The sequence below is a fragment of the Morone saxatilis genome, unplaced genomic scaffold, assembly GCF_004916995.1.
Source record: "Morone saxatilis isolate NCDOM2014 unplaced genomic scaffold, NCSU_SB_2.0 Contig22, whole genome shotgun sequence".
Lineage (NCBI taxonomy): Eukaryota > Metazoa > Chordata > Actinopteri > Moronidae > Morone > Morone saxatilis.
Genome location: NW_023339785.1, coordinates 4147189 through 4163923, shown reverse-complemented (window position 1 = coordinate 4163923; position 16735 = coordinate 4147189). Strand labels below are relative to the sequence as shown.

Sequence of the window (16735 nt, the reverse complement as noted above, 5' to 3'; positions counted from 1 at the left end):
TGTGGTATTGCTACGTTTACTAAAAAGAAAAAGATCTGAGTGATTCTTCCACCACTGATATAGACCATAACCTTCAGCTGTAGTCAAACTTAAAGTATGCTGGTCGAATGGTCCAATAAGGTATAAAAACCCTCCTCCACACCTGGAATTGAAACCGAACAATTCCAGTAACAGACTGTTTGGATACTGTTTGAAAGTGTGTGCCGTTATAGCCATATTTAAATGATTAACCCCTCTCTCCATGAAGGCCATCTTTTCATCCCGCTCATCAACTTTATTTCAAGCATAGCCCCATAAATGTGACACTGAGGTTTCACTTAATAGGATATAAAGTTGTATAAAATGGAAATACCACAATCCATCTCATTATTTTATCTGGAAATGTTATAATGAATTTCCGGTAAATATACTATTTCGTGATATGTATTGATCTTAGCCATATAAAATAATAAAGACTGGAGACCTGACTTGTACTCTGATTGCTGTGAAAGTCAAATCTTGAGATTTATATTACATGAAAGCTAAATCATAATCGATCAAAGTTTGATTCCAATGTGACTTTACAGAGGAACTAAAAGTGGAAACATTGCTTGATTACCAATATTAAAAGGTAAAAGGTCAGAGGTCATGAAGCCTTGATGGGGCAACAACTCCTCCTCTGACCATGTAGGACAGAGGAAATGTGCCCCGCTCTCTCTGTCCTCAACTCACTCCAGTGAAAGGATGATCTGAGTGTCTGATGCTTTGCCATAAGAGCGGATGAGAGTGTGTGCAGAATTTGAATGGAGTGTGGTTTTGTGCGTTGCTAAGAGGACTCTGCAGAGCTGTGAGGAATCTGCCATTTGGAGGCTGCCAGGCTCGGTCTGCGTCACTTTCTGCAACCTGACTTTTTGTTCCACTTAATGTGACACTAATCTGATCATTTCAGCGTCATTTTGTAACCACCAGGACATAATTTAATCTATTTTAGTTTCCTGAGTTCTTCCTCTGTGGTCGGTTGACTTTTAGTTCCTGTGCCTTTCACAGTTTTTGTGTATTTTTAAAGGGATTCTTCCAATTTTCCAACTAATTTTCAATGTCAACTGCGACCAAACTCCTCTAGGTTGGTCCTAAAATTGGCCTGCCGTGTTCTTTAGACCTGAGATGATTAGTCTAGATTGACAAAAAATAACTGGAAAATTTGATAAATTATTGAAGTTATAAGATTTTTTTTTTTTTGCAAAAATGACCCAAAAATCACTGTTTCCAGATTCTCAAATGTGAATGTTTGCTGGTTCTCTTGTTGGTTGGATGAAACAAGCAAACTGAACGGGTCAACTTGGCCTTTGAGATGAGGATTTTTCCAAAAGGTCTATCTGTCTGTGCATAATACTACAGGACACAGCCACTACATGATTTCCCCTTAAAACAGTCGCAGTTTGGTTAGATTTAGGCAACAAAACGACTTGGGTTTAGGAAAAGATCATGGTTTGGGTTATCAAGTTATCTCGTGTGTGTACAAGACAACAGATGGACCATTCTTGATTTTTCACTATTTTTTTAACATTTAGTAGACTAAACTTTCAATTCAATTCAAAATTCAATTCAAATCAACTTTATTGCATCATACTTACTACAAATAGAGTAACTGATAAATAGAAGACCCTTGCAATAAAAATGATTAACCGACATGATAATTGGCAGATTAATCAACAGTGAATAAGTCATAAATTGCAGCCCTAGTGTGCATAGAACCACATGATGCATAAATAAAAGCAAAAAGGTGGAGGATTTAGTTAGAAAATTAAAAATGCTCAAATGTGCACTACTACAGGCCCCTAACTGCATTGCTTGCATATGTGCAGCTATTCTGCAAATCGCTCCAAGCTTTGCACTCCTCACAGCAGCATACTCGTCTTCAGCCTTTTTCATGTTCTTCATGCAGTTAAGTGCCTGTATTTGTGCACATTCCGCCTTCGACAGCGACTCTCATTTTGTTTTTTGGCCTTTTTCACTGTTTTCATGGATTCCTACGCAGAAATAAAATACTAAATAACAGTTTCTAGGGCACTCGAGGAGGCTTTAGCTGAATTCAACAGGATGTCAAGCTTGATGCATTTGAATCTTGAATCTATCAAGCATGCAATGTTTACATGTGCTATTAATAACAAAAAGCACAAAAAGCTGTTGATATGACCCACTGAAGTACACTCCCTGATTTTGTTTTAGCATCCAGCACTACTCCCATACCCAAAATTGACTTTCAAAACACCCGCATGTGGGAGGAAACATGAGGATGTGGGGCGCTGCTGCCATAGAAAAGCTACAGTGACTTTTTAAGTTAACATACAAGCATAAAAAGATCCATCACACACCTAATGTTACTCTCTCCCTTTAGCTTGTTGACTAGGCCTCTTCATGAACGGCTAGCAGGCACTGATCTGCTCGCAACACAGTATAAATGGTGGTTAATTAAGTAAATACTGAGTTTGCAGAGTGAAGTTCAGCAGTTGCATTGGTCCAACTGGTTCTAGTTCAAAACCACAGCAGCATCAGACAGAGTGCTGCCAGTTTCTCACAGCACAGGAATTATATAGCAAACAGGTTTTGTTTGACGAGAGTTCCTGTAACTCCACCCTGACACGGTTGTTTGCAGAGTTATGCCATGCACACGTAAAAAATTAAAACAGAGCTGGAAAACAAAGCTATTCAAGAAGAAACTTAAACATGAATTATTCTGTAAAGCAGGAAGATATAAAACAAGCTTAAATAACCCCCCCCTGCATTGTGCAATAATAAATGAAGGCTAAGTAATAGTGTCAGTATCTGACAGAGCGGGGTGATGACATTAGAACGTCTTGTTTTAACTACTTCCTGTGTTTAGCAGAAGGCGTGAGCTGAATGTACACAACATCCTGTATGAGGCTGTTGGCACAGACCATGTGACAAATGGGTGTGAAGCAAAACACCAACACAGACAAGGACACAGTGATCTACACTTGATGGCAATCAATATATTTACTGCAGGGAACAGAGCCTTCTTAGAGATGATATATACTGTTATTTATCAAGTTATATCAAAATGTGCATTTGAATATTCAGTACGTGGGTGTGGACACATAAGGGACACAGCAAAAGCAACATTCAGATACCAAAATGAAATGCAGCAGCCTTGTAAAAGCACTAATCTGGTTCTAAGTAAGTGGTTTTTTTTTAATTACTAATTAATCCGTCCATTATTTTTTCAATTAATTTTATTAACATAAAATTCCAAAATCCCAATCAGAGTTGCCATTAAAGGCACACTGAGGAGTTTGTGACCACTGGTGGTGCTATAGAGCAATGTTTTGATAAGTGGGTTGCCATTTTCTTTGTCTAGCACACAATGTTTGCATCGTTTAGTGCAAGTTAGACTCAACCAAAAGTCCCCCTCTGAGAAATGTTTGTTTGGCTAAAACACAGCTTTCTCTCTCCATCCACCTCCTCCTCACTACCTTGCGGTCCCAGGTCACAATCGCAGCAGGATAATCCCAGATTAGCCTCCCAGCAGGACATGGGTTCAATCCCTTTTGATGTCTAGCCAAGCCGAGCCGAGCCGGGCCGCAAACCTGCGCTGAGCCAAAGCCCACGCTGGCTGCCACCGCCTGCAGAGCTCCAAATCAAATTACAGGACAGGGCCTCCACCTCCGAACACATCTACTGTGACTATTTCTTTATGTAACGCTCACTTACAGGCAGCAGCAGTGCAAGTGGGATTACAGTGGATTTCCAAACTGAGGCCCCAGCACCCTTTGTGAACTAAACTGTGGCCAGATTGTATTTTCATGACCGTGAGTCGTGACCTCTAAAAGGGGAAAGGGGAGCTTTTGAGGGGCTTTGGTAGATTTTCTCACACTTAGCCTGCACATGCCTGCAGACAGTAGCCTGTTTAAAAAATGTAAGAGTGAGAAACTGCTCATGGCACGCACACACATCTGCCCCCAAATCAAAAACTGGTTGGACCACTTGAGAGAGAGATGGAGGGGAAGTGGTGAAACTGAGAAAGAAAGCGCAAAATGTCAGCTCAGAGGAAAGAATACCTGCTAAAAGCCTAAAATAACTACTGAATAGAAATGAGTGAATTGATGCTGTTTGTGCAAGGGTGCATACACACATGGTTGTGATATAAATGCAGAATCCAGCTCAACTGCAAAGGAAAAACCATGTGGATCACCGTATCATACTGCGGCTCAGATAAAGGAGCTATCTGAGACAGACAGAGCGGGAGACATGTTTTTATTCCTAACATTATTCACCGTCTCTGCTCTGATTTTCTTTCAAAAGGTCTGAGATTTAAACCAGCAATATTTCAGAAATTCTAACATCACAGTCCAAAATTGTTATTCAAAGTTTTATACACATGGTAATGATATCAACAGACAACCCAACAGAACTGCACAGAAACAGATGGACCAACTTGGGTTGTTTCTCACTCACATTCCCCTTCCAGATGTCTCAAATTGAGTTTAGAATCTGAACATATTTAAAGTCCCTCTCCACTAAAATATCAGTGTTTGTTCTAGTTCCTACAGTGTGCTGTTTGAATGCTGTATGTGCAGAGTTTGACACTCATCTGCTGAAAGTGAAAAGTTTCTCTCTGCTCATTGAAAATCAGATTTTAAGGGGCGGGGCCTACCAGCATGATTTGTGACATCACAAAAAGTTGATCATGGTCCAGAATGCAACCTATACAATGCGATTTAGAAACTTTCAGCTTGACTTTCTAAAAATTTTGTAATTTTTTTCATGCTTACAGCTTATATTGTTATTTGTATTTGCTGTTATTTAGATCCTGTTACTAAAGTCTGCATTACTTCAAAAAATCAAGGAAGACAACACAACAAAAGGCTCTAGTATCTTCTTTTGTCAGCAAACAGAAGCTTCATCGTGATTATTAGCTTAAAAGAATTTGAGAATGCTGATGCTGAACTAGCTCCACAGACAGCACGAACTAGCACTGACTTGGTTGTGGTATTGAGAGAAGAAGCTCAGGCTGACAGGAAGTTTTTTCGGCTCCACTCTGGTTCTCGTGGAGGGATGTAGTCCTTGGAAAGCTCTTTTGATGTCGCCAGCCTTTCAACACGAGCACTTGCTGTGGCTCTCCTCGCTGCTCTTGGAACCTGGTTTTAGAGTGTCAGACATTTAGTATTTAGTTTTAGTACTGACAGCAATTCGGAAAGAATTAGTGTTAACTAATGACTAACTATTAGCTCCAAACTCGTGTTTTAGAAGATGTTAATCATGTTGCTGCTGTTCAAGCAAAGGATCTTTTGTCATTATACATTTTTACGCCTGTCATTACGTGTTACATTTATCAAAATAAGAGCCAGACCACAGATCATATGGGACAGATGGCCAATAAAAATCTGGCAATTGCGTGCAAGCAGAGCATCCACTGAATAGTCATTTGACAATTGTTGGAAAATTCCACAATTAATTGAAAGAGCTATTCATCATGGGAAAGCTACTCTACAGTACATGACAGAGAGCTAGTTCAAACAGCTGGAAAATATTTTAATTGGCTGTGTGATGTCAAGCATACAGCCAAGGAAAACTGTTCTGGGTTTGTTAGGATGTTTATTTATCCTAAGACTCTTTATTGAGAGAGTTCAAACACACTGCACCAATAAATGACGACGCGATACATCAGTAGGTGCTTTTACCGTCCAGATTGATTCCTCCGGGCGTCCGAGCTGGCAGCAGACGTTGCTCTCCTTCAGTCTGGGCAGGGACAGCTGGACCAGTCGCTGAGAGATCTGGACCGTCTTAGAAGCAAGAGAAACAATGGATGCGACACTCTGTGGAAGACAAACAGACGGAGGAAATTCAGACTTCACGTAGTTATGATCTAGCCAGGTAACTTGGTCTTCAACCAACAGCTGAAGAAAAGCTGGCTGAGGAAGGTCTAGATTACTTATCATTAGTTCTGCTGCCCAACACAGTTTTCAGAAAACTACCATGACAACAATCCCATTTCCAACCAGAAGAACCATATTACATTCTAACAGTGAAAGTGATCAAATCTCTACTGCAGTACATACAATTTTATATCATATTAATAGCTACTGTTAAATTGTGTACATTATATAATTTAAATACTTTGATAATCAATGTCTGAACTTCATTACATTAATGTAAAAATCACATTAATCCAATATTGCAAAAACACAGTCCTAATTTGATTTGCAGAATTACTTCCAATGGTCTAATACATCAGATATATATTAAAGGAATAAGTCCTTTGGTATTACAAAAACTCTGATGTCAGTCAGAGTTGGGGATGCGGGATGAGAGAAAGTCTATATGATGATGTCATAGTAAATGTTAAATGCATGGCATTCATGGTTTGAATGACCAGGATCATTTATAGCCTATTTAATAGTTATTATTTTAACAAACTTTTTAGTGGATAAAAAAAAACACAGTAAAAAAAATAATAACTAACTTTTATGAACTAATATTTTTTATTATTTTTAGTGGGTGCTGCAGTTCAATGTCAGCAGACATTAGTGCTGCCTGTTGCTGTTCTCTGTGTACAAGTGCTTTAAGATCTTACCTCTCTGTTGCTCTGGAAGTCTGGATGGTTCACTTTGGGGTCTGAGAGCTGCAGCAGTCGCAGCGTGATGACAGCAGATTTCATTTTGGGATCAACGTGCCAAATAGGACAGTTATTCTCACAGTGAGGTGTGTGAGGAGGCCTGTGGGACCAGCAGAAAGACCTTATTAGTAGACATATCGCTAGGATTAAACATCTGATTAAACATCTGAAGTCAAATGGTTTCTTATTAAGCTGAATTTGTTTTACAAAATGACTTAGTCTAATGTCCTTTCTCAAAATATTTAAACTTTATCCTCAAAAGGTTTTTCTCTACCAATATTACTTTGTTGTACATCTACAGGAACTGCTTCTACAAAGTGATGGAAGTACATTTATATTCTGAACAAAAGGCCCACTAACTTATCTTGGAGTTTTTCAACTGTATCACACAGAGGGCCAGAATAAGAAGGTCCCTGAATACAGTCAAAAGCTGAGAGAATAGGTAAGTGAGTGGACCTTATATTTAGAATATTTAAAACCTGACCCTGTGACATAATAGTTCAGATGAATACCATGAAACTGCAACGTTCCTGGTGTGACCCGTCTATCTCTCACTATCTAATAAAGGCAAAAGGCCTAAAACAAGATGACACCAAACTAAATTCCTTTTCAAAATGTTTTTCTTATTCAAAATATCTCAAATATCCGTTGAACCTCTGTGTAACAGCTGTTGACCAAGGATGTGCCTCATCTGTTTTATGTTATGAGTATAACAATATTCACTGGTACTTCAGTGTTTGAGTTTATTATCTGACTAACCATATATTGTTCCCTACAACACGTGACTAATTTGTGAGGACCGGTCTTATAAATACTTAAAATATATTAGCCTCCTCTACAATAGTAACAGTATTTTGTCAAGTTTATTCCCAGAGGGCACATGTGTCTAACTTTAGAGGGAATATTTGATTGGTATCTGCCCGTGTTGCTCTTGCGGTGGTTTTGTCTGGTTTATTTATTTATTTAGCTTCTTTGTTGTTGTTTTTCTGGAGCAACAAGATGAGAGGATTACCTTTCGACTGCTGGTGATTATTATTTGTTGTGCCAGGCATTAAAACAGCAATCAATGTGATGTCTACTGTTTAAATCCCAAAGGCAAATATTCATACGGTGTACTGGATTCAGTAAACCCTGTTTAAATCTCTCTCCATGCCCAACAACATGTTCTGCTGCTGTGTTCACGATTTATAAAAAGACTTCCGTGGCTGTCTGCGAGCGTCCCAGGGGTCCTGAACTTTGGACAATAAGCTCTATTGTCTCCGCTCCTCGCTCTCCCACAGTCTGACACTGAAATAACAGATGTCCAAACGTTGGCTTCCTCACGCAGCGTGGAGACGTTAGTGTTGGACCGCAGCCTCTGCTTGGCTCTCTCATATTTAACTATATGATATGTTATATTCTGCTGCGATTAAATTCCAGACTTTGGTTTGTACGTGGACCCCCCTGAGGGAGAATAACTCATGAATCTGCCAAAAAAACGGTGACATAGGAGGTCCATGAGAATGCTGGATGTGGACATAATCTCTGAAACAGATACCTCAAAAGGTTGATCACGGTGCCGGTACATACTGTACACATTTCTTAATATTAATGAATATGCTTGCACATGGTTGCCGTCAGTGGAGAAATAATATTATTATTTTGATAACAATCCAATCCAAAACCTTTAAACTCATTCAACCATTACTGAATAACACTGTCCTCTACTTATTATGCTATGTTTAGGACAGCAACTGCCATACAATACAATACAATACAATACAAGCGGTCGCTGGAGGTCCCTATTGTATTTGCTATGTTTCTTCTTCATTACCTATATTTTTTAGCGCCTTCGACTGCGTTTTTTGCCCCCCTGGAACATATACGAAAACTCAATTTTATTGCAAAGTGGTCAGGCCCTGGTGAAAAAATGTTATATTCTATAGTCGTAGCTCTTGGATCGGCCACTAGGGTGCGCTACTATTCATGAAAAGTGGTTCTAGGCTAATAACTCCTGCATCGATTGTCGGCACATTCAAAAACCTATATCCACGCGTTCAGTGAATGGGTGCATCCTCTCCATATAACCACGCCCACTTTTCTGCCTATGAATTTTTTTCTGCTATAGACGCGAAATGTCGCTTAAAATCTACTTTTTATGTTCGCCTCCTACACGCTTTGGTCGCAATTCGCACAAAATTTTTGGCTTGGCAAAAAAAAAAATTTTGAATAAGTTGTGATATTGTCAAAAAATAAGCACGCTATAATTAGCACCATTGTTAATTTTTCGTCCTAAACAGAAAGTGGGATTTCTCCCACATTGCGTATGTCTGATTGACACCAAAGCTTGGTCCATTATTTCCGTGTCTTCCTTAGGCACGCTGCACAATTTCAGGCAATCGCCACAAAGAGGTGGCGCTTCTGAAAGAGTTTTGTATATCTCCGCATTGGCAAGTGTGATTGAATATGAAACTCTGTACAATGATGTGCCCGTGGCTCCCTGAGGCTCCGCTAAAAATGTGTCTAAACAATCCACCACTAGATGGGCGCTGTGGTGGGCATGGTAAATCACTGTGCGGAGACCATAAAGTTATGATAATGAATTCCGCAGGGCAGCTTGTAGACTGGTCCTGTAGCTCACATAGCAAAAATCGTGTTGTGTAGCGCCCCTAAGCAGTATTTCAAAACAGGGCAGCTCCGGCACTAACGTTTCACCCAATATGTCTGAAACTCGGTAGGCACGATGTAAGGTGCCGAAACACATACTGAAAAGCCTCTTGGACCGCATACCCAAAACCCACTGGAAGTTGGCCATTTTGCATTTCATTTCACTTTCGGCAAACTTTGCTTGTATTTGAACAAACTTTACCTAGGGGAATTTTTCAGTCTGCTTCAAATTGTCAGTACAGTGAAAAACATTGCTGATTAAAAGTTGTGCTTTTATTTGTGACTGTACATTGAAGGGCGCTGTCTGTTGGCGTGCCGTCAAATTTGGCGCAGGTTGAATCGAATGTCAACTGTGATGCATTTTTGACATTTCAGGGCTTCTTGTTTGAACAACTACAGATTTTTTCGAATTGAATTCATTAGATCAATGTATATGCTAGATTACATTGGTGATCAGAAGTTAATCAAATACTTTCTGTGCGTCAAACGGCCATGTCCTAGTGTGGGCGCTGAAATTTCCTAAGTTTTGCAGCGAGAGAGTCTAACTACTGACGCAGAAGTCTTTTGCATAGGGAATCTGATAATATCGCGATATTCACTAAAAAATGTAATATCGGAATTATCGGTATCGGTTTTTATAACCAATGTTTGTTCTGTAGGCTTCAGCATTTCCGGAGCCTGCAGATGAACGCAGCATGGGACGTTTACCGGCCGCGCGCTTACATAACGTATAACAACAACAACTACACTAGACTGTTGGTTGCTAACTGTGGCTAACAAGCAAAACTTTAAAGGCTGGAATGATTTTGAGAATTATGAAGCATTAACACCAAAATAAGTGCTAATGTACCTTAAATATTTGCCCTGCTATGAGCTTGTTCTTAACCAAACTAAGCAATTGGCTTAGAAAATTTAGCATCTAACACTCCTTCAGGTGCATAATACAATTAACACATTACCAAAGTTACGCTAGCTCCTTTCAGTATTAAAACATGAAAGTTGAAAGTTGTTTCTCTTATTTTGCACAGGACAGTGTCTAGCATTTTGGAAAGCCCATGTTGCATTTATGTATGCCATCCAGGAGGGGGGGCCATTGTCCGGTTTTAGGCCGAGACAGTCCGGCTTTTTAAATGGCCCTGTTCCGGGCTGCAGGCGCATGTGTATTCATTGTCCTCCTTTTGAGAGAAATAACTAAAGAGGTCCGCCTTTTGACACAATTACCTCATTAGATTTAATACTTATTGGCTAAAAATGTGTGTAAAAATAAGTAATTTCATTGGTTACATTTTTCGTGTTGTGACCTATAAAACATGGCTAATTTTAATATTCAAATGGCCATGTGTTGATTCACCACTGATCAACAGCAGTTGTTACAACAGGGTGTTCAATTCAACTCTCAGCCAGAGACTAAGTGGAGGTAACCGTCGTTGTTGGAGCTGAAATTCTAAATGCTGCAATATTCATATGTATAGACAAAGCCTGAACATCTGAAACAGAAGGCTGGGCTGTATTTTTTTTACCTTTATTATTCGCAGATAAACCACTTAGTTATTAGTATTAGTTTCTGTATGATGTTTATTAGACCTATGTAATCTGAATTGGGAAGGGCAGTTGTCATGAGCTGTATTTGCGTATATTTTAGTTATTTAGCTATGTGGTATGTGTATGCACCTTTTTATGTAATTCTGGTGGGAAAAGCATTAAGCATTTAAAACCGAATAATACCCAAACCAAATATCTGCTTGCGTGCTCCCTGCTGTATGTAAAGTTCCTCCTTTTTGATGTTGAAGGAAATTGGCCACCTAACCAGTGGGGCATCACAATAAACATGTACGATGATGCTGTTAATCTCCACCAGATAGGAGAGTACTATGTTGTTACCTAACAGTTTTGGTGTAAAAAGCCTGCATATATCGGTATCGGGTGATATCGGTATCGGAAATTGAGAGTTGGACAATATCGGAATATTGGATATCAGCAGAAAAGCCAATATCGAGCATCCCTACTTTTGCACAGTGTCTGAAATGCATGGCGACGTAGAGCGGTCTCCCTCGGCCTCCGGCAATGAGGGTTTGGGCATGGGGTGACGTGGCGTGGTGCGGCTGCGGCGGGCAACCACAGTGCAGGCCCCGACGTGGGGAGATGGCGAGGTCCCGCCCAACGCTGCTTGCAGCTTTAATTATTTTCTTATTTTTGCATTAATTGATTAATTGTTTAGGCTACAAAGTATCAAACAATTTCCATGGTAATGTCTTCAGATTTATTCATTAACGCTGCAGTAGGTAAGTTTTATAAAGAAACACTTTTTGTCATATTTGCTGAAATTTGACAGTAGTACACGAGATAGATAATCTGTAAAAAAAAATCTGGTTCCTCTGGTTCGTCCTAGTGCTCCTAATGGCATTTATAAGAATCCACCGGGCCTGAACAAAAACAACCAATCAGAGACACGCAACATATAAAGACACTTTGGGTTGGAGGCTTGAAGATAGTTGATTGTTGAGTCTCATTCTCAGGGTCCCAAAGCGTCCGAGTTTGATGCCCTTTTCACAGATTATCTGTCTCATGCTCTACTGTCAGGATATAGTGAAAGTTTCAGCAAATGTGACAAAAAAATCAAAAAATGGCCAGTTCAAGTATATTTAATATATTCAATTTATAATTGTATAATTAACATAGAACAGCAGAAAATCCTCACAACTGAGAAGATGCAACCCATAAATGTTAGGCATTTTTGCTTGATAAACAAACCAGCGTTTCACAACCTTTTAGGCTCCTGACAGCTCATCAAAGGTTATAGCTTCACTGAGAGCATTAGTTGTGAGCAGTCCAACATATCCTAACCCTAAATACTGTACAGTAAACACACTGAAATGAAGTTGAAACAAAAGTTAAAGGGCGCCCCTGTGGCTAAGGGGTTAACCATGGGGTGACCATGAATCAACTGTTGACCTGGGGCTCGTTTCCTGTCAGCTCTCTACTGTAATAAAGGTATAAAAATGCCTGAAAAAATATTTGAGTAATTGTAAAAATTCAACAGCTTATTTGTTGAGATTCAACAACAACCGGTTTCTGATATTACACCACTGTGGTTAAGATTTGGCACAAAAAACATCCTGGTTAGGGCATGTTTGTAAATTGTCACATAATATCTGTGAAACAACCACAGACAAAAGGAAACACTTGAAATGTTACAACTATCTGTAGGCGGACTGTCAAAATAAAGTGTTTTGCTCTGAGGATTTAATGCTGAAAGTACCACAACAAGCTCTATCTGTTTCAGTGATGATAACTCCAAAACTCGATGCTTACTGAGTTCCAAAGATGCCACATAGATATATGGGCTTCTAAATAACCTTAAACATCCGACCACTAATTTGACCTGGGTTTGTTTGGCTCAGCTCCACTTTACTGCTCATGTTTGATGTCTGATAAGGCTTTTACCCTGCTTCCTGGGAGCTGCGGCTCCTGGTTTTGGGTGTTGACAAGCGGACAATGTGCTCGTACTGGGACGTTCTGGAGGAAGGACTCTGGGTCTTCCTGAAGGAGCTCGTCTCCTCCTCCTTCCTGCAGGAAAATGGAAGCTATTACTGCATCCATTATATGTTGTGCTGTGTGTCTGGGACAAAAGAATGTCTTGAGCCAGGGGGAAGGAGGAGGAGAAGGGGGTGCAGAACAATGGAGAAGTGTCAGAGCGTGGCTGATGACGGAGGTACGAGTGGAAAATCATCTGCACCCACAAAAACTTTTCAATTTGGTGAACACTTAGTCGAGACAGTGGGACAACACATACATAGCCAAGGTCTAATGCTCCCTGCTGACAATCTGACTTATTGTTTTGCTCTTAAAGCAAATAGTCAAACAGATAATTGTTTAAGGAATGTAACGTCTCAGTCTGGTGATATTCTATATTTTAAGATTTTAAGACCAAAATCATTAATGAATTGATTAATTGTCTCCGGTTTGTTTTGACTCCATCCGACTGAAGATAGCAACATAAAAAATTCATATATTGAATATTTGAGGCCCATTTTTTCAGCTTTGTATATTCAGTAGGAACCAATAGACTGGGATGGGCTGGGCCACAGACAGACAGTGAAATTATGTATATCACATAAAAGTAGCAAAATCTCCCATTTGAAAAGCTGGAACAAGCGAATCAATGACTTTAAAGGTTAATCAACTAACACAACTCATTATTTTCTGTCCACTGATGTATTGATTAATTGTTTCAGCACTAAACGTCGATTGAAGGAAATCAATCTGAAAATATTTTAATAATTTATTAATTGTAAAAGACAATTTTTCAAGCAGAATTTCCAAACATTCACTGGAATTTTTTCTGCTTTTTTATATTTTATATCGCTGAAAATGGAGTATCTGTGGGTTTTGCACCATTGCTCAGACACAACAAACAATCTATAGAATGAGGCTTTAAGAAACGAGGGAACTTAAATTACATTTTAGAACAAATTAATCAGGAAAATAATATCAATAATGAAAATGATGAAGAGTTGCAGCCTTATACTGAATGAAAGCACCAGCTGCCATACTCTACATTAGCCACACTATTAATACTGAGGTATTACACCAGTGATATTGTGGTAAATAACTAGTGGAGCTGGACCAGGACCAGATTGTCTGCCAGATAATCAGATTAGAAATGAACAGAATGGACTAGACTTCTTGACTACAGAGTGATGCGATTAGATGTGGAACAGAAATGTAATTATCAGGCTTCAGAATACATTCATCACAATCTAAATTCCGCATTCAAACAATCAGTGCAAAACAATATTATACATATTATTAATGTGCATCTCCATCACTGAGGCCGATATATTGCCGATATATTGTCAACGATCCCAGACATTAGAGATAAATATGGAGCAACTACTGAAGCGATTTATTGCAATGCAGTGCGATTCAACACGATTTGATTCAACATGATAAGATGTGATGCAAAAGAATATGATGGTGGGCACAGAAAACACGGTTTGTTTTCCTTTCAGTGGTTCATAAGCAGCTTGTGCAACAATTTAGAGGAGGAATCAGTCACATTTATGAATAATAAAGGCTTAGGCTAAATCAGATTTTACCAATGCAAAGTGAATCAGTGAATCCCAAGTTCATCCCAATTTGCATCGGGCGCACGTTTTTAAATTGGTGCAATTGCATCTTCAACTTTAATGCCAGTACACCAGTGCAAACTGGTGAACCTTACCATCCCTGATACATACTGTATTACAATATTACAAATTATTACATTACATTATATTATTACAACTGTATTTTCTACATTATTTGTCTCTCTGACATTTTATATCGACTTTTCGTTTTCAGCCTTGCAAAACTGTATTTATTGTTGTTCATTTCTGTTTTTATGTGTTGTTTCAGTTTGTTATGTAAAGCACTTTCAGTATGAAAGATGCTATATAAATAAAGTTGAGTCCATCCAGCATCCTAAATCAACAGAATCTTCTCACCTCTCTTCCACACAGTCCCTGGTGAACATCGAGCTTCGAACCAAACCAGCAGGTGATTGCTGTCATCTTCAATTACAGTAAATTAGTATTATTTGTTCTGGGAGCTGCACTTCCTGTGCGGGCTTCTTATTGAATTACACTGCATGTTAGTGAGCTTTTAATCTGACAGCTGAGGCGGAGGAACAACAAACAGTATCAAAATAAAAGCCTATGGAGCTGTAACTACCATCACAGGCTCTCTGCACTAATTGAGCCTGACAGCTCTCAGGGGTGGTCACCTCTGACTGGGATGCAGCTGGCATCAGTCCTGAACATCACTTTGTAGTTTGCATTTCCTGAATCCACTCTGTGCCAAAGAGCATCAAGTCTTTACCCTTCAGCTTTGCAAACATTTTCTCAAATATGTCGATGCAGCACAACATAAAAAGCTTGTGTACTGTCCAGTCCCCCGGGGCATGAACACAAACAGCCCTCCCCGCCTCATGCCTTTTTGATAGAGTCATCAATAACGTTCAGGGTGGCGAAAGGCTACAGTTACCTCCGGTGGTCCTCTCTTGCTGAGAAGTCTCTTTTGTGCCTGGCTAGGTATTGGATTCTTGCACTTGGAATGGCTCCGAGCGCTGAAGCGGAGACGGGCCATATTGGCTCCTGGTTGCCCCAGCTCAGCTTCTCACTGATCAATGCAAAGGAAAAAAGTTTCCAATAAGAAGCAGCGATGATGAAAATGTTGGTGCAGGAGCAGAATGAATATTTTTTAAGTGGGCTATCACCAAATGAAAGAATCATACTTCCAATCATCTTCCCATTGTTTTACCCTTTACACCACACGTTCAAAGCGTGCCAGACATCTGTCTTTAATTATGTAGTTTAGAGAAATTGCACTCAAGGAAGGAAACACTGACCACAGAGGCTCCTGAATTCCTGGAGTCAATTTCACACTAGATCAATGACCAAACATGCAATTTCATATGATGTAACAGCTGGAACAGAATTTATCCTGCAATGCTGGACTGTACAAACAGAACATGTAATGAACAGAGGCCACTTTGATACCTCTTGTGGTATCAAAAAAAGTTAAGTTTGTTTTATATGTGTAATAAAGAATCAGATTTTAATCAAGAGTAAAAACTCAGTATGACTCAACTACTCACCAAGGAGTTGTGGCCCAAACTGTTTTTGAGGTTTTGTGCTGCGCAAGATCCAAGATTCTGCCAAAAAACATTCATAAAAAACCCACAAATCAGCATTAAATATGAGTGTAATTCAGAGACTTTGGGCCCAGGGGGAACATGCAATCGCGCGGTGGGTCTCTGGTGAGGGCTTTCTTCTTTCTGGCACATCTGTGACATCCAAAAAGTTGGCTTCAAATTCTAAACCTCAACCTCTAAACTGTCAAAGTTCATCTGTGAGTCAGACATTTTCATAAAAGAGGTTTTTTCATTTCGCAAGACTGATGAAATTGTAGATTTTTGGCTTAGGCTTCTTCTTTATTCCACTGTGACCCCTCATTGAGGGATATAGACATAGTGACACATGGAAAATACAGGTAACACTTCACTTTAACAACCCCCATTTATCATTTATATATAAACGTATAATAAATAGTTTATAACACATTACTACATACACAATGTTACAAGTAGGTAAAGAGCATTTCAATTCTATAAGGCAGTATTTTCAATATTATAATTTTCCTAATGAAGATATATTTTATATAATTCAACTGTGCTTCAACACTACTGTGTTGTTCATCATGTTTATACACCATATAAACTATATCACATACATAAAGGACCAGTGTGTAGAATTTAGTGCCATCCAGTGGTGAAGTTGCAGAATGCAAAGTAACGTTCACCTTTTAAGTGTGTAGGAGAAACTAAGATGGCTGTGAAACTTGCAAAAAGCGCTTAAGGCCCTATCTAGAGCCAATGTTTGGTTTGTCCATTCTGGGCTACTGTAGAAACATGGTGGTTCAACATTGTGGACT

General features: G+C 39.3%; 1 protein-coding gene across 1 annotated transcript in view; it reads right to left on the bottom strand.

Annotated features, from left to right (window-relative positions):
• Positions 1–14777, bottom strand: part of LOC118333937 — a 23380-nt gene extending 8603 nt beyond the window's left edge. Inside the window, exons 1-4 of the mRNA XM_035669756.1 lie at positions 14749–14777; positions 12707–12829; positions 6575–6716; positions 5682–5816 (exon numbers count right to left, since the gene is read on the bottom strand). Of these exons, the coding sequence (XP_035525649.1) occupies positions 5682–5816; positions 6575–6716; positions 12707–12829; positions 14749–14777 (429 nt within the window). The remainder of the gene's footprint in view (positions 1–5681; positions 5817–6574; positions 6717–12706; positions 12830–14748) is intronic.
• Between the last annotated feature and the right edge of the window lie 1958 nt (positions 14778–16735).